Source organism: Gracilinanus agilis, chromosome 5 (assembly GCF_016433145.1).
Source record: "Gracilinanus agilis isolate LMUSP501 chromosome 5, AgileGrace, whole genome shotgun sequence".
Lineage (NCBI taxonomy): Eukaryota > Metazoa > Chordata > Mammalia > Didelphimorphia > Didelphidae > Gracilinanus > Gracilinanus agilis.
In genome coordinates this window covers 98,893,377-98,920,240 of record NC_058134.1, presented here as the reverse complement: position 1 = coordinate 98,920,240, position 26,864 = coordinate 98,893,377, and the positions used below count along the sequence as shown (strand labels likewise).

Genomic DNA, 26,864 nt, shown 5'->3' with positions numbered 1-26,864 from the left:
AGCATCTTTTCTAGCTAATTGGCACAGTACGTAGAACATTGGGCTTAGAATCAAGATGAGTTCAAATACAGCTTCAAACACCAGCTGTGTGACTTTGGGTAAGTCACTTAACCTCTTTGCCTCAATTGTAAAATGGAGCTAATAGCAGCTACTTCAAGGGCTGTCATGAAGATCAAATGAAACAATATTTGTAAAGCCCTTAGCATGGTGCCTGGCATGTAGTAGCCACTTACTAAATACTTCATCCCTTTCTTCCATATCTTAAGAGTTTTAGAGAGTTGGCTGGGATGTGGAGGGATTGAATGCTTTGTCCAAAGTCACACAGCCAGTATGTGTTAGAGGCAGCACTTGAACTCAGGTCTTCCTGAGGCTAGCTCTCCATTCATTATACTATACTGCCCCTTAGAAATAGTAGCTGCCTCTTACAAGGTTGCCTTACTATTTTATTATTTATTGGAGAAGTGCTGAAGAAAATTGGGACAGCATCAGCTGAAAGGTGAGAGGGTAGATAGTGGCAATCCATCTGAACAGGGGCAGAAGGATGGTAGTGCAGTTATCATTTATGCATTTTATAAACACTACTTCATCTGATGCCAAGGGAGAGAGAGCAGACAGCAGAAGATAGAGGCTGAAGGAATGTCCTCTCTGGTTCTCCCGACCCTCCTTGACTTTTCCTTGATCTTGCAGAACCCTGAAGCTTCCTCTGTCTAAACTTCCCATGACCTCCCTCCCTTCACTTGACCCTCCTCACCACGGTCCCTTTCTTCTTTTCTCCACAGAGCTGCTAGGCTGGACTCCCTGGACACCTTGGTCCTCTTGTTCCCAAAGTTGCTCTGCCCCAGGAGGACCTCCTGTCTGGCGTTACCGCTCTCGTCTCTGCCCCACGCCCGAGGGGGTGGTCTGCCCTGGGGAGCCCTCTCAAGAAGAGCTCTGCAGCCTCCCTCCATGTCCAGGTGCTTTCTGATGCCCTAGGCACAGGAATGGGGGCAGGGGAAGAAGAGGAGAATGCATCTGATGGGAGAAGGGCATAGGGAGTGCTGATGCCCAGGGGCTGGCTCCCAGGCAGGACCAACACATGATAGCCTCTCTCATGGGAAGCCAGGGAAGTGGCATGATGCTCAGAGGTCGCCCAGTCACTGTGCTAAGAACTCTGTGCCCTTGGGGATCCCTGGTGCCAAGATCAGGGGGCTCCTGCTTCCTATTTGCTGCTTCTATCCTCAGAGGGAACAGGGTCATGATGGGAAGAGAGGGAAGTTCTGACTCTCCAAAGTTGCCCTATCCTTTTCTTTGTGTCCATCCTATTGTCTCTCTGCTCATCTATGTGTTCATGTCCAAATCTCTTTAGCCTTTCCTGTATCCCTGCCTATGTCTTCCCTGGGGCTAACCTTTTCCTTCCTGACAGTGTCTAGTGTCTGGACCCCTTGGGCCCCATGGTCCTCCTGCTCAGCTGACTGTGATGGAGGCATTCAGACCCGTGGGCGCAGGTGCTCTGGTGCACTTTCTGGGAGTTCTGAGTGCCAGGGGCCCCATAGCCAGACCCGAGACTGTCACACCCAGCCCTGTTCAGGTATAGACACCCTGTCTCTTTCTCAGCCTTTCCCATCACCCAACCATGGTCAAACCTAGCCTAGAAGACGTGTCAACACTGCCACTTGGGAGCCTACCCACCCATCCTGCACTATTCGTATGGATTGCCACTGTCTGCTTCCTAATCTTTGGGCAGAGGCTTCTTCTAACAAAATAAGAAGCTGTCCCGGTTTTCTTCACTTTTTACCCAAGAGAAGACTATCTGGTTCATTTCCAAAGGGCTAGGCCAAAGACCTGGGTATCTAAGGGTTTAGATAGACCCCTGAGAAAGGCCAGAAGATCATGCCCCTTCCCCTTTGGCACAGGCCCCAGGGCCCACTGAGGGAGTCCTGATAGTGGGTAACTCTCCTTCTCTCTCTCCGTGGTGCTAGCCCATTGTCCTGAAGGCATGGTGTTCCACTCCAAGGAGCAATGTCAGCAGGAGGGAGGGCCATGCCCACGCCTGTGCTTGGCACAAGACCCAGGTGTGGAATGCGAGGGAACCTGTGATCCTGGCTGCACCTGCCCTCCCGGCCTCTTCCTGCACAACGCCAGCTGCATGCCCCTTAGTCAGTGCCCCTGCCAGCTTCAAGGGCAGCTCTATCCACCTGGGGCTGTGGTCAGCCTCGACTCCTGCAACAATTGGTAGGTGACCATTGGCCAGAGCCAGCAAGGCATTAAAGGGTAAGCATAGGGAACTGGTGAAGGGCAGGATCTCGGAAAGCGGGTCAGGTAATGTAGGAGTGTAAAGGCTTTACCCCAGGACTGTAGGCCAGGTTGAATCAATTTAGCTCTCCTGGAAGATTCCAGAGCCAATCCAAGGGATCCCGTTGCTTGGCCCAGGGCTTTTACCTTTACCTATTTTCTGATGATCCGCTCAAGGCATAGAGACTTTTGGACCTCCCTGTACTAGTGTTACTTGGATTTCTAGGTTCAGAGATCTGCCATAGTCATTCCTAACTGCCCCAGCCCTCTTTCTTTGCTTATACTATTGTCATAAAGAAATGCCTGATTCTAGGAGCTTTCTTTTTTGGCCTCAGTTGATACATACTATCAAAAAATCATAAGTGTTGTGTATCATTGTGGAACTTATTTAAAGGGGGAAAAAGAGTGTGAAAGTTCAGAAATAATATACCAATATAGGCGATTAGAAGTATGAATGGAGAAAAATTCTTCAGTCTTAAATTTGGCATATTTATGTTCTTCTAAAACTAGAGTCCTTAATCTTTCCTCTGCCCTGGACCCCTCTGGCAGTCTGGGGAAGCCTATTGAATCCCTTCTGGGAATAATGCATTTTTTTTTCTTTTTTTAAAAAATTTATTTTTTTTAGAATATTTTTCCATGGTATATGTTTCATATTCTCTTCCTCCTCTCTTCCCTACTCCGTCCCGGAGCTGACAAGCAATTCCACTGGGTTATACATGGATTATTGCTCAAAACTTATTTCCATACTATTCATATTTATAATAGAGTGATCTTTTAAAACCAAACCCCCAAATCGTATACCCACAAGTGATAAATCATATGTTTTCCTTCTGTATTTCTACTTTCTTTCTCTAGATGTGGATAGGTTTCATGGGATTGTTCTGGATCACTGCATTGCCAGAATAATGTATTTAAGTAAAGAAAATAAGATACAAAAGATTATGAAAGAATCCAATTATATTGAAAGGACTAATAGAATTTTTTTTTTAAGTTCATAGTTCACAGGTTAAAAATTCTTTTGAAAAGTCATCCATTTAGACACTATTTCTCCAGTGGCCTAAGCTCGGTGTATGTTTTATCCATATGTTTATTTCTTCTCTCCATCTCCCTCTTCCCCATGAAGACACGATAGCTTGTATGCCAGAAAATGGTTCTATCTCTGCCAAGGGTTTCAGCTATTTGGGTGTTCTGGATGGAACTCATTGGCCTGTTTTCCAGGCCTCCACGTTCCTCTTGGCCAAACAGAAAGTATTCTGATTGTAACCCAGGATTTGTAAAGGCACTGCCATTCCTACCCGTCCTTCCCTGCCTGAGCTAGGGAAGAAGAGAAGGTAATAAAAATAAGTAAATATGACAGTGTTTCCATTACCTAAAGAAATCAGAAGAACTCAATACCAGGTTAACCTCGAATTGTATAAAGAACAATCTCTTTCCTTTCAATTGGCGAAGAGGGGCCGAGGCATGGGCTTCTAGGTCTCTCCAGGCAGGAAGCCTTCCCACACCTTCCGTAGAGCAGGCCACTTTTAGGTCACATTCAGGTGATTTGAGGAAGGGGAAGGGAAGGGAAGGAAATAAGCATTGGTTTGGGGCTGGGCTGGGCCTCACTTGGCCTCCTTTCTCCTTCTCTAGCACATGCATTTCTGGAGAGATGGAGTGCAGCGCAGAGTCTTGCCCAGGTATCTCTGCATTCCTTCTATTTCCTGATGAGGTAGAGATGGTGGTCATAGGTGGTAAACAGAGGGCACGGGCATGGACCCTGTCATGTTTAAAGTATCATCCCTCCCCCTACAAGAGTGTGACTTAATCCTTACTTAAGGATTGAGGTAGAATGGGGGAATGGGAATGGAACTTTTTTTTGAAACCTTTACTTTCTATCTTGCTAACAAATCTAAGGCAGAAAGGCAAAGGCTAGGTGAGGCAATGGGGGTTAAATGACTTGCCCAGGGTCACAGCTAGGAAGTGCCCGAGGTCACATTGGAAACCAGGGCTTCCTTTCTCCAGGCCTTGCTTTCTATCGCCGCCCTGGGTATAAAACTCTTCATCTACCTGCCTTTACAGTGGCCTGTGGATGGAGCCCCTGGACCCCCTGGAGCCCTTGTAGCCGAAGCTGTAACGTGGGCCTACGACGGCGTTTCCGGGCAGGCACAGCACCGCCTGCGGCCTTTGGAGGGGCCGAGTGCGAGGGTCCCAGTGTAGAAGCTGAATTCTGCAGCCTGCAGCCATGTCGGGGTGAGAGAGAGGCCCAGACCCTCTCTGGCTTATTCCCCAGGAGGCACTCCCTTCCCAAGATTCCCTTAGACTGCCCTCGGGACGTCCTTTAGAGATTCCTCCTGAGAAACCTACTCTAGAGACTCCTGGATCATCCCTGAGAGTCCCCTCGAAGATCCGGAGTCCATGTCTTCTAAGAGACCTTGCCTTGTGGCCTACCCTAGGGGAGAGACCATGGGAGGGGAGGAAGGGGCGATCACTCCCTTCTGGGCCTCACCTGTAAAATGTCCACATTAGATTAGACGGTCTCTAAGGTCTCGTCCAAGTCTAAATCCAGGCGTGGGATGTCTTTGACTTCCAAAGGGATTCATTCCCCTTGAGAAGTCAGGAGAGGACTTAAAAGCCTTTGCATAGGCCCCATGATTTAATAGTAGTGAGGCCTGGACGTCCAGGCTGGGGAAGAGGTGGCCAGCCTCGGGGGAGAAGGCCGCCATGATTCTCCTCCTCTCTCCAGGCCCCGGGGTGGAGTGGGGTCCGTGGTCTCCTTGCTCGGTACCCTGTGGCGGAGGTTACAGGAATCGAACCAGAGGCAAGGCCCCGCAGAGCCCCATCGACTTCTCTACCTGCGGCCTGCAGCCTTGTGCGGGTGAGCGCCATCTTGGATGATGATGATTTTCGCCAAATTCCTCCCCCCGGGTCGAAGGCTTGGAGACTTGGGGTTGTTCCTACTAACTCCCCCCCCCCCCCCCATAATCCCTTCTTCCCTCTGGAAAGATCCCTCATCACTCCCTAGTGAGACCTCTTCATCTCTAGGGTCTCCCCAGGCCTCTCTTTCCGTCTCTAGAGCTTGGCACGCTCCTTGGGTAGAGGGCCCCGGAGGAGGAGAGTTGACAGATGGAATCCAATTCTAGACCCATTGATGGAAATCCTCAGGCAGGCCTGACTAGTTGTGTGTGCCCAGGGCCGGCGCCTGGAGTGTGTCCGGAGGGAAAGCGGTGGTACAACTGCAGTGAGGGCCCAGCCTCCTGTGCAGAGCTCGGTGCCCAGGAAGGTGCCAACGTGACCTGCCACCCTGGCTGCTATTGTCCCCCGGGGACCCTCTTGCTGGTGAGGACTCCTTCCTGGGGCACTGAGAAATGGGGGACCCGGAAACACCTGAAATAGGGGAGGGGAAAGGAGATGAGAGAGATGGCCCAGGAGGTGGGGAAGAGCTGAGCTGCCGAAGCTCTGGAGAGGGGTAAGAAGAGATTATGTAGAAGGAAGCGTGGAATAATGGAAAGATCATGGAAAGGCAGCTAGGCAGTATGTACAGTGGTTAGAGCACCAGACCTGGAGTAAATGTGGTCTTAGACCCTTCCTAGCTATAAGACCCTGGGCAAGTCATTTAACCTCCCTTGCCTAGCCCTTGCTGCTCTTCTGTCTTAGACCTGATGCTAAGATAGAAGGTAAGGTAAGGTTTATTTAAAAAAGAAGAAGGAAAGCTAGACAAAGCTAGGGGCTAGACAGAAGATGACCGGAGTTCTAATCTTAGATCACAGAACAAGTGACTTCATTTCTCTGGAGGTTCCCTTATCTCTACAATAAGGAATAGAGGCAGGGTGTTGCTAAGGTTCCCTGCAGCTTTAAAATAGTCCTTGGATTCCAAGTTGGCAATCCGTATTCGCTGGGCGCTGGGCTTGGATCTCTAGGAAAGGCCGAGCGGGGCGCAGCCGTACCGAGTTTTATGGACTTTTGGGTTACAGCAGGGGAGAAAGCCGCAGAGAGAGCCAGAACGGGTCAGGAAAGGTTTCTTGGAGGGGGGGCTGGAAGAAAGACGTATTTGGAGAGAGAGAAGGGTGAGATCTCGGATCTGGGGGGTCGCAGAGGGCAGAGGGGAGATGGCCGTGGTAGGGGAGGTCAGGTGGGGTAGAAACCAAGGGTCAGGCGGTTCTGGGCGACACAAGCCCAGAGCTGAATGGAATGAAGGTGGGCCAGGCGAGGCCAGAAGCTGGGAAGGTGCCCAAGAGCCTGTTTATTTCAGAACAACCTGTGTGTGCCTCGCCAGGACTGCCCTTGTGCCTATGGTGGGCGTCTTCACCCCGCTGGCAGCGTCGTCCTCCGGCAGTGCGAGAATTGGTGAGGCCTCTCTTTTCCTCTGTCCGGGACCCTCGAGGGCCTCGCTCCCCTGCTGCCAAGGGCAATGCAGCAAAGGCAGGGAATGGGCACCGGGCCTGGGCAGAGGGCGCTTGGCCCTTCCCATAGGAACCTCTCACCCTCCCTCGGCCTACACCCGTTCACGCTCTCTTCCCTCTTTCTCGCCAGCTCCTGCGTCTCTGGGCTCATCACCAACTGCACCTCCCGGCCTTGTGAAGAGGGCAAGCACTGTCCTTCCCCACCCCAACTGGGGGGGGGGCAGGAGGAGGGGGAGGGGGAGGGGGAGGAGGAGGAGGGAACTGCCAAAAGGAGCGGGGCTGGGCTAGATGAGGCCAACGTTCTGGGACATCTTCCCCTTCTAACACGCCTTGGCCTTGTGACTCTGAAAGGGGGGCCATCGTCTGCCAGTGAGTCAATAAGCATGGATTAAGCGCCTACTGTGTACCAGGCAGTGCCTCACCCCAGAAGCACCCGTGGGGTTGGGAAGGTTTAGTAGAAGTTGAGAAATGGAATATCTGCTTTTTGCCCAGGAGGCATTTTTAGCATCTTCACCGGCCAGGACCACTAAGGCCAATGCCCTCTTTCTTCATCAGCTCAAGCCGCCTGGTCAGGGTGGACCCCGTGGAGCGAGTGCTCAGCTTCTTGTGGGCCTGCCCGGCGCCACCGGCGTCGTTTCTGCCCCGGCTCTCCCCACCTGGGACCTTCCAGCATCACGCCGCTTCTCTCAGCAACATCCCCCTCCTCTCTTTGCCGTGGGCCAGAGGCCGAAGAGGAGCCCTGTGGCCTGCCCCTCTGTGACCGTGAGGCCTGCTGTCTGCTGGGTTCCTTCCTGAGCCCCTGTCCTCTTTAATATCTTCTAGTTAATAATATTTATAATATAAAGTCAGGGTTAATAAAAATTAAATTATTAAATTTAATTTTATTAAATCCATTAAATTTAATAAAATTAAATAATTAAAATTAAATTTATTTTCATTATAAATTCATAAATTTATTTATAACCTAATATATAATATAAATAAAATTAAGTATATGGATTTATTTATAATTTAAAATAAATTTAATAAAATCAAATAATTAAAAATAAAAAAGCTAATAAAAAGTAACCTGACTTTAGAGGTGGGTCAATAAGCATTGACTAAGTGGTTACTCCTGTCTAAGCTCCCCTCTCTGTTCTCCCTCCCAGGTTCAGGAGGCTGGGGCCCCTGGGGCCCATGGTCAGCCTGCAGTCGGACCTGTGGGGGAGGCCTTCGGAGCCGGACCCGGCTCTGTGACCGACCTGTGCCTCAGGGCCTGGGTGACTACTGTGAAGGGCCTCATGCTCAGGGGGAAGCCTGCCAGGCACAGCCATGCCCAGGTACCCATCCACATCTGGGAGAGGAATGGGAAGGATTGTCTCTGAGCTAAGAAGGGGGGAGGCCTGGGCACCTGAGAGGGTAGAGAGGGCTTGCTCAAGGTAAGAGGGGGCTCATGACTTGCTCTGTATCCTCAGTGTCCAACTGCAGCACTATCCCTGGGGCTGAATTCAGTCCCTGTGGCCCTCCCTGCCCCAGGTCCTGTGATGACCTTGCGGTGAGTGACGTTCCCTCCTCTGCTCTTCCTCTGGCCCTCACCCCTGCCTTGAAGGGCTCCCACATTCTTAGCATCTGGATCAGAATGTGCTGAAACCTGCTCACCCCTGACTTTCCGGCCTTCCCTTAATGCACTACTTTATCTCTAGGACTCAGTGGTCTTTCTTGCTTCCAAGAATCTGCCTCTGGGGTCTCTGCCTCCCTGTTTCCTAGTCCACCTCTCATCTTCCAGGCCCAGGGTAGTGTAGGTGAGCAAAGAGATGGGGTCCACTGACATTCGTCAAAGGACTTTAAGGTTGACAGAGCTCTGGACTGTCCTTTCCATGACTGTGTGAGGTTGGTGGTGCAAGAATTATCTTTGCCTGCCATTTACTGACAATGAAACCAAAACTCATAGAGGCCAAGTGACTTATTTATGGTCACACAAACACTAGGAAGGACTAGTCCTGAGACTGAAAACCAGATTTCTTCATTCTTATCCCCAAGGAGGGGGTACATAAACTGAGAGATCCAGGAGATGAAGTTTTATGGGTCCAAGTGAAAGTCAGACCATTCCAAGGACTGTGGGATCATAGCTCTAAAAACTGGAAAGTAGCCTAGAAGTCATTGAATCCAATCCCACCTTATTTTATAGATGAGGAAACAGACCCAGAGAAGCTAAGTGACTTACTGATGGACACTCAACAGGTGTCTGAGGCAGAATTCAAACCTGAATCTTCCTGACTTTGCCTCTTGTCCCCAATCTTCTTTAGCATGCTGCCTCTCAGACTCACAGCTTAGGTTTCTAAACAGTTCTGACAGCCTTCTCCGTCCAGGATCAGCCTCCGGAGCCTCTGTTTGGCTGAATTGTCTATTTGTGCCTCTTAGATCATGAATACTCACTTTAGGGGTTTGTGGTTGACCCAATGAAGAAAGTCAACATGAAGAGAGTCATGGGGGCAAAAGGTGGGCCATCCATTTCTCTACTTCTGCTCCTCTTGAGCCATCAGATGGACTCAAGCCACCCTTAGGGTCAGATCTATGTAGAAAGAATCCAAGCAACCTTTTATTTTATTTTTTAATTTAAGTATTTTTCCATGGTTACATGATTCATGTTCTCTCTCTCCCCCTTTTCCCTCCCCACTCCCAGAGCCAACAAGCAATTCCACTGGGTTATGCATGTATTATCATTCAATACCTATTTCTATATCATTCATTTTTGTAATAATCTTTTAAAAACCAACCCCCACATCCAATACCCATATAAACAAGTGAAAACCCAAATGTTTTCCTTCTGCCAAGTGATCTTTTGGATTGTGAGTGAGGCTCGTGCTTCTCATTTACAATGTGTGTATGTGTTGTATAGGGGCAATTGTCTTCATATTCTCTTTTCCATTAGAATGTGAGCTTCTTGAGGGAAGAGCCCATGCCTTTACCTTTCTTTGTAGTCTGTAGTCCTTAGCCCCGTGGTGGTGGTTGTTGTTGTTGTTGTTGTTGTTGAGTCATTTAGGTTGTGTCTGATTCTCCATGACTCCATTAGGGATTTTCTTGTCAAAGATACTGGAGTGGCTTGCCATTTTTCTTCTCCAGCTCATTTTACAGATGAGGAAACTGAGGCAAACAGGGTTAAATGACTTCCCAGGGTCACATAGCCAGTAAGTGTCAAAGGCTGGATTTGAACTCAAATCTTCCAGACTCCAGGCCTGGCACTCTATCCATTGAGCTACCTAGCTGCCCTACAATGTTCCTGGTGTGTAGAAGACTCTTAATAAATATTGTTGACTGACTATGGTCCCATTTTAGAACTCTTGTTGCAACTTCAGAGGAAAGCTTTTGGCTCTTGAAGGGTTCGTTGGTGATCAATAGTTGTAAGAAATTAGATCTCTTTGGATCTACATGTCTTACCAGTGATGGCAAACCTTTTAGAGACCAAGTACCCAAACTACACCCTCATGAATCATGGGGGGCCCCCACCTTACCCCAGACAGGGGTGGGGGGAAGCACTCCCATTGGGCTGCTGGGCAGCACAAGCTGGCAACCTTCTCCAGCTATGGTACTGGGGAAACCCTGGCCTTCCCACTCTCTGTTCTTAGCATAGTTACCTTAACTCAGTGACTCCCAAAGTGGGCGCTACCGCCCCCTGGTGGGTGCTGGAGTGATCCAGGAAGGCGGTGATGGCCACAGGTGCATTTATCTTTCCTATTAATTGCTATTAAAATTAAAAAAAACTAATTTCCAGGGGGCTAAGTAATATTTTTTCTGGAAAGGGGGCAGTAGGCCAAAAAAGTTTGGGAACCCCTGCCTTAACTGTTAAATGAAAGGGTTGGATTGGGTGGCAGCCAACGTCCATTCCATTTCTAGATTCTTGTTGGGTTTTGTTTTTGTTTGTTTGTTTTCGATAAAGATCTTGTGGCTTTTCCCTTTGAAAATCCTTACTCCCCATCCAACTAACATTCTCCCAGGCTCTCTAATGTATGCCTTTTCTCAAAAAGGAGAAACATGCTCTCCCACTTGCTGTTCTAATTGTCACCCTTTTAAAAGCTGGGGAGGCTTACTGTTTTCCTTTTTAAAAGATAGGCAAACCTGTGGCCATTGCAGGGATTTGTTTTGCTGACTCGGTGTTTGTAATAAGGCCCTCCCTTGCCTTCTCTAGGTGCAGGGAGGGGAAAGGTAGGAGAGAGAGAATGTAGACCTGAAAACAAAAATTCAAAGAAAAAAATTCCCCATGCTTATACAACAAAGAGGATATAATTTATTTTTATTTAAAAATTTTTATTGCTGCCTCTTGATTATCCATTACATTCATTTCTGAATATGCCCCTCCCTCTTCCTGTCTCATAAACTTTCTCTTTCAATAAAGATCAAAAAAGAAAAAGGAGAAAAAAAGCTTAACAGAACTGACCAACATGTTGACTACATTTAGCAATGTAGAGTATAACATAGAAATATGTTTGTTGCAGAGGCAGTGTGCATAGTGGATAAAAACTTGGGAGTCAGAAAGACTTGGATTTGATCCTTTCTCTTACACACTGTATGGGTGATCCTAACATGTCATCTAATCAATCCGTTAGTGTCCCACACAACTTCCTAAGATTACAGGGTTGTTGTTCAGTCGTGTCTGACTCTTTGTGATTTGGTAGGCCATAGAATGCCAATACTGTCCATTAGGTTTTCCTTTTTCTTTTTTTTTAAACTCTTACCTTCTATTTAAGAACCAATATTGAGTATTAATTCCAAGGCAGAAAAGCGGTAAGGGATTGGCAGTAGAGGTTAAATGGCTTGCCCAGGGTCACACAGCTAGGAAACGTCTGAGACCAGATTTGGATCTAGGACCTCCCATCTCTAGGCCTGGCTCTCAATCCACTGAGCTATCTAGCTAGAGTCCACCCTTCCACCCCTCTTTGGGATTTTCTTGGCAAATATTCTAGAGTGGTTTGCCATTTCCTTCTCCAGTGGATTAAGGCTAAGAGAAGTTAAGTGACTTGCCCAGGATCATACAACTAATACACATTCAAGGCCATTTGAATTCAGTTCTTGCTGACTCCAAGCCCAGGACTCTATCCACCGAGCCATCTAGGTGCCCAAGATCATAAGGTAGAGACTATGTGCATTGGTAGGAGAGTTTCTATACAAGAAATTCCCCAAACCATGAAATCACAGGTCCAGATTCTCCCCTTCCTCTTCCATTCTCTTTTCCCAAGACTACAAGGTATAGACTCCCATGTGCAATGAGAGAAGGAGTTTTTACAGGGGAATTCCCCATATCATGAAATCCCAGGTCCAGATTTCTCCATTCCCCTACCAAAACCTTTCCCCCTTTCTTTCCATTCTCTTTCCTGCTTTCTGCCTTTCTTCCCTTCTTCTCCATCCATCCAGCCCCATCCATCACCAATGAGGCCTCCACCTGTCCCCATGATGGGTTCCTAGCCCATACCTGTGCCTACCTTCATGCCTGTGACCTGCTGCCTCTCACCATTCTCCTTTCCCTTCCCGGTATCCCTGCCGATCCCCAGCACTGTGTGTGGCGCTGCCAGCCAGGCTGTTACTGCCCTCGGGGCCAGGTGCTGAGCACAGATGGAACGGCATGTGTGGATCCAAGCTATTGTGACTGCTTCGACCTGCTGACAGGAAAGAGGCATCAACTGGGCTCCATATTGGCACGACCCGACGGCTGCAATCACTGGTGAGGGCTGGGGCCTGGGCCAGGAGGAGAGCAGGGTGATAACATCGCGTCACATCTCATAGAAGTTCACAGAACATTAGCTCTGGGTAGAACATATTTTTCAAAGGCTTTTCATGTCTAATTTATCTCATTCAATGCTCAAAACCACCCCATGCCGTTATTCCCATGTGGCACAAGATGAAACTGAGATTTGTAGAAGGTAAGTGGCCTTCCCAAGGTCACACACTGAAGTGGGGGGGTGGGGAGAGGAAATAACTCATTTGTGTTTTTTAATGAGAAGTGGGAGGGAATGCCACATTCTTTTTTTTTTTTTATTTTTGAAAATCTTTAATCAATTAAGAATTTTTCCATGGTTACAGGATTCATGCTCTTTCCCTCCCCTCCTCCCACCCCCCTCTTGTAGCCAATGCGCAATTCATAATTTCTGATGCTAGAAGATGAGCCATTTCTAGGTAGAGCCACGTGGTGGTGCAATTTATTGATTTTTCAGGTTTCTGAACTTAAACAAAAGAAAGGCTCAGGAATAGGCTAGAAACCACTGAAATAAGATTCAAGGCCCTGGGAGGGCTTTCTGATTATATGGAGGGAGATGGAAGAGGTGGAGGTGGGGACAGGATAGGGATTGAGCAGGGTCCTCCAGAGAGTGCCTGGGTGGTGGTTGTGCCCCTACCTCGTAGGGTAGGAGGAGGAACTCCTTAGGGGTATTCAATGCCAACACCCTGGGCAAATCCTTGCTGGCCCTGTGTGGGTTATGGCTTTGACATGAGCTGCTCTCTCTCTCTCTCTCTCTCTCTCTCTCTCTCTCTCTCTCTCTCTCAGCACCTGCATGGAAGGGAAGCTGAATTGTACTAACCTGCCTTGCCCGGGTAAGTGCCTGGCTTAGGGGGTAAAAAAAAGACCCAGAAGGATAAGAGAGGAAGGGGTTCAGCCATTGGTCCTGGAAGGTGATCCCCATCTCATAGTGGTTAGAACTGGAAGAGTTCTTAAAGTCTCTCACTTTACAGATGGGTATACCGAGGCACAGAGGTTTAGGAATTTACACAGGTAGTAGGTTGTAGAGCCTTATTTGAACCTGTTTTCAAATTCCAAATTGAGGGTTCTTTGCAGTATTTTTTTCTCCTCTTCTGCTCCCGTTTTTCATTCACAGTACCTGGAGGCTGGTGCACTTGGTCTGAATGGACGCCATGCACCCTGCCATGTCAGGGGGAGAATCGTGCCCGATCCCGGGCCTGCGCCTGCCCCTCCCCTCAGAGTGGAGGGGCTCCATGCCCAGGGGAGGTTGGTGAAGCAGGAGCACAACTTCAGCAGGAGCCCTGCCCCAGCCCCACCACTTGTCCAGGTATTATTCCAGGTGGGCTCTCGGAGGTGTCCCAGATCTTCCTTCCTTCCAACAGGGACATGAACCCCTGGCCCTGATATATGTGGCACCTACAATGTCCCCAATGACCCCCTGAGGATGCCAGTGCCTGACATGGACACCTTTGTTCCCCTGGCACAGTGGATGGTGGCTGGAGCCCCTGGGGACCGTGGTCTTCTTGTGACACTTGCACCGGGGAATCGTCTCGGAGAAGGGAGTGTACCCATCCATCCGCAGAGAGAGGGGGCCGGCCTTGTCCTGGGGCGTACCGGGAGAGCCAGCCCTGCCAAGACAACTCTACCCACTGCACAGGTGAAGCCCTGAGGGGGAACCTACATTTCATGTCCGTCATTCCCAATTTCTGTGCTTTGCCCCTTTTCTCTGACCCGTGACCCCCAAGGATTTTTCTCCCTTTTCTAGGATCAGTCTCTCCAGCCTTCTGCCCCGCCAGCGAGGAGCAGTAGTCTCTTTAATCTCCTCTTCTGTCCCTTGTAGACTGTGGGGGTGGTCAGCACCTTCTCCCTTGTGGGAAGCCCTGCCCCCGATCCTGCCAGGACCTGTCCCCAGGGAACGTGTGCCATTCTGGCCCATCCGATTGCCAGCCTTCTTGCGGATGTCCACTTGGCCAACTCTCCCAAGATGGGCTCTGTGTGCCTCATGCCCTCTGCCGCTGCCAGTACCAGCCCAAAGCCATGGGTCAGTGACTCTTCTGCCTTGTGCATTCCCTCCCACAGAAGCTCTCTCCCCCTCCCAACCAAGGATCCAATCCAAGGTTGCAAGTAGGGAATAAAGTGGGGGGGGGGCGGGGGAGAGGGAAGAAGAGCCACCCAAGGGTCCCAGGCCTTCATGTCTCCTTTTTCTTATGGTATGCTTCAGAGGTGAGGTGCTTCTCTCCCCTGGGCCTAGGGGGCCCCACATCTAGGGTGAGGGGAGCCCCGCTGGAGAAAGGGGTTGGGAGAAAATAGGTAAATTAAACATTCTGGGGGGAACAGGGAGGGTGGGGTAAAGGAATGTGTTTTTTAGGGTACTCAGAAATAAGAACTCTTCTTCCCAGGGATCTCGGAGAACAGAAACCGTTCAGCAGAGCCCCAGGTCAGCTCTTGGGAGAGTCTGGAGCCTGGAGAGACTCTGATGGGTCCCTGTGATAACTGGTGAGGTGGTTGGGGGCAGGACTGAGGGAGGGGACGGAATTTGGGAAAAGAACGGGCTGGGACACGGAGCTAGCTGGTGAGGATGACGTGGGCCCTCTGAACCTTCCCCTTCTCCCATATCTCCCCAGTACCTGTGTGGAGGGCATACTGCAGTGCCAGGAGGTGCCCGGCTGTCCGGGGCCTGGGGGATGGGCCCCGTGGGGCCCCTGGGAAACTTGTAGCGTGTCCTGTGGAGGGGGAGAGCAGCTACGCTCCCGTGACTGTGCCCGACCCCCGTGCCTGGGCCCTGCCCGCCAGAGCCGGACTTGCCATACCCAGGTGTGCAGAGGTGAGTGCCCAGCTCCTGTATCCGAACTTTCGTCCCGCTCACACCGCCTCCCTGAGGTCCTCAGGCCCTCCTCCACCCATCACCGCCTCTCCTTGCCTTCTTCCCCGTTGGGGATGGATCCTTGGCCCACACCTGCACTCTGGGGAGAAGACTTCGAAACCAGGTCTCAGCCATTCTGCGAAGGGAGCAGGGAACCTGGCCCCGGGGCAGAGGTAGCTGCAGGGGCAAAAAGCGGGCACGATCACCTCCCTGCTGATAGAAGGGAAGGTGCCGCCCCAGGGAGAGCTGGTTAAGACTTGCGTGGGAAGGAATGCAGGAGAACGCCATTATCCCGACCACGTGAAGAAAAGCTTTGTGCCTAGTTCGGTTCGGCGAGGGGCGTGGAGCCTGCGCTCGGGCTAAGAACAGACTCGGAGAGGGGCACAAGTCCCGGGATGGCAGCGAGGATGGGGTCTGGGCCAAGGGATGCCGAGGGGGGCCGGGGGAGCAAGGAGAACACGCTCAGACATTTACGGTCCTACAGAAGCAGGCTGCCCGGCTGGAAGGCTATTCCGGGAGTGCGAGGCGGACGAAGGCTGCCCCTTCTCTTGTGCCCACGTCGGCGGGCTGGTGGACTGCTTTTCCGATGGCTGCGAGGAAGGTTGCCGCTGCCCGCCCGGAACGTTTCAGCACGGCCCCGCCTGCTTACGGGTCAGCGCTTACCCCTCCGTGGCATCATCACCCCCGTAGCTGCTTTCCCTTAGGACGCAGGCTCCCCGGAAATGTACCCGTCCAAGACGGGCTCACTGGCCTTCGCCTAGTAACCCCTCGCTTCGTGGGCAGATGCCCGGACGTACTCTCCTCTTCCCAGGCCACTTGCCGCTGCCTGAGGCGACAGAGGTCTCCTGGGACTCTCCTCTCTGCCCCCACCCCCTCCCCTAGGCAGGAGCCTATTCCTCTGTAAATGTCTGCAGCTACCGCCAGATGCTTCTGCCCGGGAAGTCTTTCCCCTGACCCATTGCGGATCAGGAACACAGTCTTATAGCTAATTTGGTGTCTTTAAAAAAAACAAAAAATCATTTAAAAACCCTTGCCTTCCTTCTTAGAATCTATACTACGGACTGGCTCTAAGGCAGAAGACTTGGCAATGGGGGTTAAGTGACTTGTTCGGGGTCACACAGCGAGGAAGCGTCTGAAGCTAGATTTGAACCCAGACCTCTAGGTCTGGCTCACAATTCACTGAGCCACCTAGCTGCCCCCATTTAGTATTCTTTTGAGTGAGAACTCATCTTTTTTTTTTTTTTTTTTTTATGTCCTGGACCCCTTGGTCAATCTAGTGAACCAATCTATGGACCCCGTATCCTAATAATGTACTTACATGATTAAAGGAAATGCTAAATTTCAGTTAGAAGTTAATGAAAGGAAAGGTGTGATTTTCTCTCTCCTAGCCTGGAGATCTACCTGATGTCTATCCAGAGACCCCTGGGAGAACCCTGTTTTAGGGTTAGAGTTTGCCCTCTTGGGGCAGCTAGGTATCACAGTGGATAAAGCTCCAGGCTTGGAGTCAGGAGGTCCTGGATTCACTACCTAGCTGTGTGACCCTGGGTCAGTCATTTCACCATGACTGCCTATCCTTCGCTGCTTTTCTGTCTTAGAACTGATACTAAGACAGAAGGTAAAGTTAAAAAAAGATTCACTCTCATTTTACAGGCGTCTTTCGCCTCTTTATGTATCCCCAAGCTTAATAAATGTTGATTGATTGATAGGGAAATCAACATGCAAGGAGAGGAAGGTCCCCTAAGTAGTAAAGAGCAGACCCTCTGACTTGGAATCCAGTGCTCTTTCTAAAGCACCAGGCTGGAGAAAGCCCAGCCTTTTCCCATTCCACCTAGCTAGGTGTCCCTCAAGCTTGCACCCAGCCCTTAGAGACAGCAAGGCAGAGCAATGGCGGAACCCTGGGCGTAGAGTCCATAAGACTTGAGTTCATGACAGAGTCTAAATGCAGAAGGAAGCATATCACTTTTTACTTTATTTCCTGCATGGATTTTTTTTCTTGTACGTGTGATGTGTGTCTCCTTTTGCAACATGATGAATATGAAAATATGTATTGCATGAAAGCACATGTATAACCTAGATCAGATTGCTTGTCTTCTTGGGAAGGGAGAATGAAACGAGGGAGGGAGATAATTTTGATTGGAAAATGCCAGAAAACTACTGTTAAAAATTGTCTCTACATGCAGTTGGGGGAAAAATACAATAAAATACAAGATCTTTTTAAAAAAAAGAAGACCTGCAGATCTAGTCTTAGACTAGCTGTGTCCCTGGAAAAGTCACTGTACCTCTGTCTACCTCAGTTTACTCATCTGTAAAATAAGGATAATGGTATTCTTTGAAACAGGGATAATAATATACATTAGCACATACTTATCTATACTTTTATGTATATACATAAAGTATATAATATACTTTAATGCATAGGACCTGTTTGGAAGAAAGCATATTATTAAACTTGAAATTACTAAGGGAATATATTCTTTTAAAAAATTAATTAATTAAGAATATTTTTCCATGGTTACATGATTCCTCCCTCCTTCCTCCCATAGCCAATGAGCAACTCCACAGGATTTTACATGTATCCCAGGGTGGCTTCATAGGGACCTGCTGATGACCATTGGGCCACTGGGCCCTCCAAACTAGAGAAACTCTTCAAGACATCAAATGAGATAAGATAAGATAAGAGCCTCTGCAAAGGGCTTTGAAAGTTTTCATGTGCTATATACATGGCTGGCATTTTATAAAATGCCTGGGAAACTGTGAAGCACATAAAATCAGAGCAGCTATCATTGCAATTAAAATATTATTATCTCATATTTTCCTCTGCTTGATTTCTTCCTGGTTTGAGCATAGACCTTGCCTTTTATTCTTTGATCTAATTCTCTATTTTTAAAGTCTTTTCACCTTCCACCTTAGAACCAATTAGTATTAGTTCCAACATAGACAGAAGAGCAGTAAGAGCTAGGCAATAGGGATTAAGTGACTTGCCCAGGGTCACACAGCTAAGGAAGTGTCTGAGGCCAGATTTGAACTCCCTAGACCCCTAGTCTCTAGGTTTAGCTCTCAATCCATTGAACCACCAAGTTGCCCCCTCTTTGATCTACTTCTGTGCTCACTCACTAGTCAGTTATTGGGGCTGATAGGTGATGGGAAACACATTCTTCTTTTGTCCTATCTGTCCCTGAAGAAGGAGAAAGAAGGAAGGGAGGAAGGAAAGTAGGAATGAAGGAAATTAACATTTTTAAAGGACCTACTATATGCCATGCAGGGTGCTAAGCTCATTAAAAATATCATCTCATTTGATCCTCACAGTAACCCAGTGGGCAGATGCTAGTATTATCCTCGTTTTTACAGTTAAGGAAACTGAGGCAAAGGTTAAGTGACTTGTCCAGGGTCACACACCTATAAGTATCTGAACCTGGTTTTGAATTCAAGTCTTTCTGACTCCATATCCTGTGCTCTATCCTATACTGCCTAGATCTAGAACCTTAGGGATTAAATTGCCTGCCTCTCTTGTTTTATAAATGAGGAAACTGAGGCTTAGAGGCTTCAGCTGACTTCTCTAAGATCACCCAGGTAGCAAATAGAGCAGGGATTCAAACCCATGTCTCTAAGCTTTTGGTGTCCAAGTTGATCCAAAGTATTGAAAGGACTAATGGGCATTCACTGATCTACCCTCACTGATCTTTGAAATATATATATATGTGTGTGTGTGTGTGTGTATATATATATATATATATATATATGTATGTATGTATGTATAAAGAGGCAAATGACTTGATTTGAAAAAGAGGAAAAGAGAAGAGTCTATCAACTCCAACCAGTGAGCTTGAATTCCACTCCTGAAAATAATTCCAGAAATCATTATTAGAAACATTTAAGAAATATCACTCACAAAGAATCCATGTGGCTTCAAGAACAGATCCTACCTGCCTGTTAATTTTCCTTTTTGGACAATCTTTTCTGCTCTTCTTATAGACATGATGGAGTGATGGGACTAGATGAGAGTAAAATTGGGAGACTTAGAAAGGTTGAATGGCTGAACCCAAAGAAGTGTTGTTCATGGTGGGATATCACTGCATATCTGGAAAGATGTCTATAGTGTCGTGCTTCTGGAATCTATCTTTGGTCCTTTTAAAATTTTTTTTTTTAATTTTAATTTTAAACCCTTACTTTCTGTCATTAACAGCTCTAAGATAGAGGTACAAGGGCTAAACAAATAGGTTTAATTGATTTACCCAGGGTCGCACAGCTAGGAAGTATCCTAGATCTGATTTGAACCCAGATCCTCCCAACTTCAGGCCTCTAAATAGCTGTGTTCCTGGGCAAGATACTTAACTTCTGGCTGCCTCAGTTTCCTCAACTGTAAATGGAAAGAATAATAAAAATGCCTGCCTCCCAGAGTTGTGAGGATCAAATGAGATAGATATTTGTAAAGCACTTAGCATAATGCCTGGGATATAGTAGGTGATATAAAAATGTTAGCTATAATAATAATTATTGTTGTTGTTATTATGTGTGGTAGAGAAAAAAATTCATTTAGTTTGGATGGGAGAGCCTCTGAGGTCTCCTCCAGCTATGAGATTTTTGAGTTTCTCTGGTCTTCCTCCTTTCTCTTTCCTCAGACACAGCCCCTGCCTGAGTACCTGGTTTCCCACCCAGGCTGATATTGCACTCTCCCCACCTCTGTTTCCTCAGGAATGCCCATGTGTCCTGACTGTATCCCTGCTGCAGGACTTGGAAGCTCATAGCCCACAACCTAGGGCACTTCAGCCCTCCTTGGGGGAGACAGGACGGCTCCTGGGTCCTGGAGCTGAGCTGGATCCTGGCCAGACCCTCAGAATGGGTTGTAGCAACTGGTGAGAGGGTCTGGGAGTAGAAGGGGAGATCCTGGAACCTTAGCTTAGGAAAGGGAAGGTTAGGAGGTTGGGGAGTAGGAGAGATGGAGGAATTGAAGGAAGAAGGGCCTGAGGGGTAGGAGGAAAATAAAGCCAAGGGTCAGTGGGGGGAAGGTTAAGGAGGACCAGGCAGCTTGGGGCTATTTGCTTGTCTGCCTCCTGATCCCTCTAGAACCAGGCATCCCAGCTAGGTTGCTTTATCCAATCTCCCCATGTCCTCCCTCTTTCTCCTAGTTCCTGTGTCCATGGGCAGTTCACCTGCTCCCTCATGCACTGCCCTGTGACTGGGGGCTTTACTCCCTGGAGTCAGTGGGGGCCCTGCTCCCGCTCCTGTGGGGGAATGGGCACCCGCACCCGCACTCGGAAGTGTGCCCACCCCAAACCTGCCCATGGTGGCCAGGACTGCCAAGGATCCCGCCAGGACCTCGAATACTGTCTCAGCCCAGACTGTCGTGGTGAGTGGGGAGGGAAGAAGGAGAAGATGGTGGAGGCACAAATCAAGGATCAGAATTTTGTCTTCCTCTGTTCATTTATTCTTGACTTCTGCTTTTCTCCAACCTCTGAATTTCCCTTATTTTCTTTGTTTCTTTCTCTCCGGTTATCTGCCTTTCTCTCCATCTGTCCCCCTGTCATTGCCTGTGTTGATATTTTCTCTCTCCACAGAAGCTGAAGGGTCCACAGAGGTGCCAGGGACAGCCTTCCCAGGTATGGTCTGGCCTCAGTTCTTTGACCCCAAATCCCTATCTTCCATCTAATGGGTTCTCCTTACAATCCCTTTGTAAGCCCCTTCTCTCATCACTTCTCTTCTGGAGTGGGGACATCCTTAAGGTCTTTCCCCTCTCTGACTGAGAAGCCCAGGGCCTGGGCCCCTATTCGGACTGACCCTCCGACCCCTACCCCACCAGGTGGCTGGGGCACATGGTCGCCCTGGTCCCCCTGCTCCCGAAGCTGCACAGATCCAGCCCACCCAGCCCTTCGTGGCCGGAGCCGCCACTGCCTGGCCAACTGCACCAGTGGGGAATCCACCCAGGAGCGACCTTGCAACTTGCCCCTTTGTACAGGTAACTCTAGCCGTGTCCGGGACCCCCCAGCACAGGGCATCCAATCCCAGACCTCGGACAGCTCCATCCCAATTCCATGTTAATTGTTTATACCCTAATGTACCATGCACTCTTCGTGCTGGTTGTTTAAATCCTTTCCTTCTGTCTTAGAATTGATGCTAAGGGTTGGTTCCAGGGCAGAAAAGCGGTAAAGGCTGGGCAATTGGAGTTAAGTAGGAAGTACTGGAGGCCACATTGGAGCCCAGGACCTCCTGTCTCCAGCCTCCACTCTCCATCCACCGAGCCACCTAGTTGCCCTATGATGCACTCTTTAAAGCATCCTCTAAACTTTATCTTCTCACAATGCCCCTGAAGATGGGTTTATTATCCCTATTTGACAGAAGGGGAAACTAAGGCCCAGAGAGATACAGCCGAATTGCCCTAGGTAATCCGGCAAATCAGCTCAGAACCCCCATCTCCAGACTCCTCGTTGGCCTGGTGGTGTGTCGTCTTGCCGTTAGGATGCTGGATTGAGCTGGGAGAGCCGCCCCTGTGACCCATCAGGGATGAGGAGAGGATGGGAGGTCGGGGCCGGGTCCAGCTTTCTGTCCTGTCCCTCATCTGCCTCTGTGCGTGTTTGTGCTCTGCCCTCCCTCTCTAGCCATGCCCTGGTGCCCGGGCTCAGGCTGCACCGGTGGCAACTGCTCCTGGACGGAATGGGCTCCTTGGGGCCCCTGCTCCCGGAGCTGTGGTGTGGGCCAGCAGCGCCGCCTGCGGGCGTACTACCCCCCTGGGCCGGGAGGGCATTGGTGCCCCGACATCCTGACCGCCTACCAGGAGCACCGCTTCTGTAACCTGCGGGCGTGCCCAGGTAAGGGGGCGCCGGGAGGGGCTGTAGCATCTCGGGGGTAGAGCGAGGGCTCGGGGAGCCCGGGGCCACGGCTGGGCACGCCGGCCAGCCCCCATTCCCCCGCTCCTGTCCTGGGTTTCTGCCCGGGGTCAGAGACTCGCTCACATCATTTCCGTGGCCCCAGGACGCCCACCGGCCATCCCGGGGCCCAGAGTTTCTTATCTAGAGCAAGAGTCGACCTGATGAAACTCTTGGCGAGTAGGAGGAGTTGGAGGGGGATCGTGACTATGTCACGTCCTCTGCAGTGGCTGGAGGCTGGACCCACTGGAGCCCCTGGTCCTGGTGTGACCGGAGCTGCGGAGGAGGGCGCTCGCTGAGGAGCCGGAGCTGTACTCGCCCCCCACCCAAGAACGGGGGTGCCCCCTGCTCTGGGGAGCAACATCGGGTCCGGCTCTGTAACCCTGAACCTTGCGGTAAGATAACAGCATCCACTCAAAGGAGAGAGTGAATATGAAGCGCTGGGCAAACCATAGAAGTACCTGGTAACTGTCAACTGCTAGCATGATGAACGACAATTTAATTCTAGATAGGCAGAGCAGCCTAGTGAAGAGAGCACTGGCTTAAAGTCAGGAAGACCTGGGTTCAAGTGCCTTGGATTTGTATTAGCTGTGTGACCTTGGGCAAGTCATTTAACTCCTCAGTGCCCCAGGAGGGGGAAGTTTTCCTACCAGGAGTTCCCAATATCAATGAAGTCATGGATCCTATTCAAAGTGAAATAAATCATTAACACAATGTCAGAACTACTGAGAATAGGGGCAGCTGGGTGGCTCAGTGGATAGAGAGCCAGGCCTTGAGACGGGAACCATCTGTGGCCAAACAAACAATAAATATAAGTGGAGAATCTACATTATGCTTAAGCCTCTGCTAGGCATTGTAGGGAATGCACAGAAATGTTAGCTGGGGTCCTTGTCCTCAAGGAGCTTAGAGTCTCGTTGGGATGAGGCCTGGCATAGAATGGAGAGATGAGGTCTCCCTATGCCCCTCCAGGCATCCCCAGTGCCCTCCTGGTGGGCATTATAGATATGCTGGGAAGGGGGAGGGAGAAAGCTTCCCCATGGGCTCAGGCTCCTCCTTACTCTGCCTGTGGCTCTCTTTAGAGAAAGGCTGCCCTCCAGGCATGAAGGCCACAGACTGTGCCAACCGTTGTCCACGCCACTGTTCAGACCTCCAGGAAGGTATTGTGTGCCAGGATGGCCTGGTTTGCGAGCAAGGCTGCCGCTGCTTGGAGGGTATGTAAGCAGTAGATGATTAAATGGGGTTAGGAATGGAGATCAGAGGCTTCTGTTCCCTCTGTCCAGTGCCAGCTTCCCGCTGGTCAACAGGTGGGAAGTATTCTGCTTCCTTCTCTCTCCTCTAGGGTTCCTGGAGCAAGATGGAGCATGTGTGCCAGTTGGGCACTGTGAGTGCACGGACGCTCATGGGTACAGCTGGGCACCAGGGAGCCAGCATCAGGATGACTGCAATAACTGCACATGCCAGGCAGGGCAGCTGTCCTGCAGTACCCAGTTCTGCCCACCACCTGCCTATTGTGCCTGGAGCCGCTGGTCAGCTTGGTCAGCTTGTAGTCGTTCCTGCGGGCAAGGAGGGCAGCAGAGCCGTTTCCGGTGATGGCACCTTCCTGGGCTACTTTCCTGGCACTTTCTTTTTCTCTCTTCAGCCCTCTGGATCCTTTCCATGGGGATAGAGTTGTCTCCAGCTTCATTTCCCTTAATATTTCTCTTCCTCTGTTCCCCTGATATCTTCATCTCCTTCTGACATTTTTGTGTCCCTGATATCTTTCCTCTCATGTCTTTCTCCTCTGATGTTTCTCTTTGCCAGTTGTATTCCTCTCCCCCAACAAATTGGGTTTAGATTCTGGATATGTATATGCTTCTTGTGTGACCTTAGGCAAATCCTGACTTTTCTGGGCTTCAATTTTCTTACTCATAAAATAAAGGGGTCAAGCTAAATCAGCGAAAATAAATTTTCTCCCAGAAAAACAATAATACCAGATAGAATTTATATAATATTTTAAGATTTGTATTGTGTATTATCTCATTTGATCCTCACAACAACCCTGGGGGATTGGTACTATTTTTATCCCCATTTTATAGTTGAGAAAACTGAGGTAGACAGAAGTAAAGTGACTCTCTAAGGGTCGCACAGCTAGTAAGTGTCAGAGATCAAATTTGAACCCAGATCTTCCTGGCTACAGGTCCATGTCTTTAAAGTTGACAGCATTATGGGAGAGTCAGGATACTTGATTATGCCTAGCTTCCCTTCAATGGTAGCAGCTGTTTTTGTTGAGTACTTTAAAAGGTCTAGGTCTAGTGTGTCTAGAGCTTAGTGCATAAGTGTAATAGGAATGATTTGATTACTTCATGAACAATATGCTTATTAGACTATGCAGGATAAGTAAATATTAAACAAAATGATTTTTAGGTTTTAAAAAATCTTCCATAATGAAAATATGTTTCGTGTGATAATACATGTATAATCCAGATTGAACTGCGTGGACATCCGGGAGTGGGGAGGGAAGAAGGGAAGGAGATAATTTGGATCATATAACTTCCAAAAACTTGAGTGGAAATGTATTATATGTAATTGGCAAATATACACATATATGTATATATGTGTGTGTATACATATGTATGTATAATTTAAAAAAATCTCCCATAACATCTGAAATGCCGCAGTATGTCTATTGAAATTAAATTCAGCATATCCTTTGAGTTCTCCACTAGATTGGATCTCCAAGGTCCCTTCTTGTTTCTCTCCCCTAATGTTTCTTCCAGTGTTTTTCTCTCCTTGATTTCTATCGCTCGATGCCCCTTTCTTTCTCTTTTGTCAGTCCATGTCTCTCTCCCTCTCATTTTTCTCTCTCTTCCACAGTGTCTCTCTTCCCATAGCCTCCTTCTCTATGATGCTGTCTGTTTCTTTGGACTTGTGCTCTGCTCCCCACTTCCCCTATTCAATTTCATTTCCTCCCTGAATTATTGCCCCTTTATGAATTTTCTTTTTCTTTCATATTAAACTAGAAATTCATCAACAAATGCAGACATTTCCCTATATGAAGAAGGCACCCAAATAGGGGTTGTATGTGGAATTATGAGTCCTTTACATACTGCTCACTTTAAAAATATAGATGAAAAGAAGTGCGCTAGTGCTAGTGTTGCCTTGCTGTCTGGGTCACCTTCTGCCCTGTTATTTTCCTCTGCTTACATTTTAAAGGTTAGTTGGCTTTCTTCTGGTTTTTCTTTTTCTTCTCTTTCTCCCTTCTCCTTTCTCGCTCCTTTCCCTCTCCCAGCATCTTCTCTTTCCATTCCTTGTCTTCCCCTCATAGCCTAACCTTCCTGGCCTCTCACTGGCTTCCCCTTGCCTTAGCTCCTTGTCGCCCGTCCATCTGTAAGTCCTCTTGGGTGTGCTAGGAGAGGGTCCCTGGGGTTCCATCGCTCTCTCTTCTCCTCTCCACCCCATCCAGGTCATCCACATCTGGTTCATGGGCCCCCGAGTGCCGGGAGGAGCAGTCGCAGAGTAAGCCCTGCCCACAGCCTCCGTGCCCACCTCTGTGCCCACATGGCAGCCACCTCAAGGCTCTCGGGGACAGTTGGCTACAAGGAGAGTGTCAGCAGTGGTGAGTCTAGAGGCAGCAATGGGCACAGCTGGCCCGGCTGGGGGTTGATGTGTGGCTGGCACATCGGGCAAGGGCCTGGCAATGACAGCATTACAGGATATGGGAAGCAGCAGGCCGGGAGAAATGCTTGGGGAGAGGCGTTGGGACCTCTAGCTATGCCTTCCAGGGACTTAGGTCTCTATTTCCAACTCCAGCTCCTGCACCCCAGAGGGCATTATTTGCCAGGACATCGAATGTGCAGGTTCAAAAGCCCTAATTCCCACCTTGCTCCCACCTTTGCTCCTTTCCGCTTCCCCTTCTATCTCTACTCCCCCTACTAGCCCTGCCCAGGTCCATTCTTTCCCTCCTACCATAGGGGGCCTTCCACTCTGTCTTCATTTCGGCCCAAAGAGGCTGACTCATTCCCAGAAAGCCCTTGGGGCCCCATTCAGTGCCTACAATCTGAAAGTAGTGACCTCTCTGACCATTTCCCCCATCATAATCTTGGCTCCTTTGCCCTCTGATCCCTGCGTTTACAGTGCCTGGGGCGTGGACACCGTGGTCCCCTTGGTCAGATTGTCCGGTCTCCTGTGGGGGTGCAGACCAGGTTCGAACCAGAGCCTGCACTGACCCACCCCCACAGCATGGGGGGCTGCCTTGCACAGGCCCAGATACCCAAGCTCAGCCTTGTGGGCAGCAGCGTTGCCCAGAGCTGCCTGTGCCTTGCTCCTGGGAGCCATGGGGACCTTGCTCCCGAAGCTGTGGCCCTGGCCTTGCTACCCGGTCTGGGTCCTGTTCCTGCCTTCCCAACGGACGTGGCCCCTCCTGCAATGGGACCACAGCCCACCTGGACACCCGTGCCTGCTATTCTGGACCTTGCCAGGGTAAGGCTGGAGAAGCAATGTGGGAGAGGAGAAAGAGAACACAGTGGATAAAGTGCCAGACCTGGAGTTGGGAGGACCTGGGTTCCAATCTGGCCTCTGACACTTCCTAGCTATATGACCCTGGGCAAGTCCCTTAACCCCAACTGCCTGATTCTTGCCTCTCTTCTGTCTTAGGATCACTACTAAGGCAGAAGATAAGGGTTTAAAAAGGAAGGAAGGAAGGAAAGAAGAAAGGAAGGAAAGAAGGAAGGAAGGAAGGAAGGAAGGAAGGAAGGAAGGAAGGAAGGAAGGAAGGAAGGAAGGAAGGAAGGAAGAAAGGAAGGAAG

General features: G+C 49.4%; 1 protein-coding gene across 1 annotated transcript in view; it reads left to right on the top strand.

Annotated features, from left to right (window-relative positions):
* LOC123249875 (SCO-spondin-like) overlaps positions 1–26,864 on the top strand; it is a 96,177-nt gene that overhangs the window by 51,996 nt on the left and 17,317 nt on the right. Inside the window, exons 49-79 of the mRNA XM_044678972.1 lie at positions 780–953; positions 1,403–1,567; positions 1,959–2,211; positions 3,901–3,947; positions 4,330–4,500; positions 4,994–5,125; positions 5,441–5,586; positions 6,500–6,594; positions 6,781–6,833; positions 7,206–7,412; positions 7,799–7,969; positions 8,105–8,184; positions 12,176–12,345; positions 13,165–13,211; positions 13,493–13,684; positions 13,844–14,014; positions 14,198–14,398; positions 14,757–14,853; positions 14,982–15,181; positions 15,711–15,871; positions 19,913–20,073; positions 20,347–20,567; positions 20,776–20,817; positions 21,018–21,173; positions 21,814–22,023; positions 22,308–22,475; positions 23,160–23,291; positions 23,420–23,666; positions 25,523–25,675; positions 25,870–25,916; positions 26,194–26,538. Coding sequence (XP_044534907.1) covers positions 780–953; positions 1,403–1,567; positions 1,959–2,211; positions 3,901–3,947; positions 4,330–4,500; positions 4,994–5,125; positions 5,441–5,586; positions 6,500–6,594; positions 6,781–6,833; positions 7,206–7,412; positions 7,799–7,969; positions 8,105–8,184; positions 12,176–12,345; positions 13,165–13,211; positions 13,493–13,684; positions 13,844–14,014; positions 14,198–14,398; positions 14,757–14,853; positions 14,982–15,181; positions 15,711–15,871; positions 19,913–20,073; positions 20,347–20,567; positions 20,776–20,817; positions 21,018–21,173; positions 21,814–22,023; positions 22,308–22,475; positions 23,160–23,291; positions 23,420–23,666; positions 25,523–25,675; positions 25,870–25,916; positions 26,194–26,538 — 4,815 coding nt within the window. The remainder of the gene's footprint in view (positions 1–779; positions 954–1,402; positions 1,568–1,958; positions 2,212–3,900; positions 3,948–4,329; positions 4,501–4,993; positions 5,126–5,440; positions 5,587–6,499; positions 6,595–6,780; positions 6,834–7,205; positions 7,413–7,798; positions 7,970–8,104; positions 8,185–12,175; positions 12,346–13,164; positions 13,212–13,492; positions 13,685–13,843; positions 14,015–14,197; positions 14,399–14,756; positions 14,854–14,981; positions 15,182–15,710; positions 15,872–19,912; positions 20,074–20,346; positions 20,568–20,775; positions 20,818–21,017; positions 21,174–21,813; positions 22,024–22,307; positions 22,476–23,159; positions 23,292–23,419; positions 23,667–25,522; positions 25,676–25,869; positions 25,917–26,193; positions 26,539–26,864) is intronic.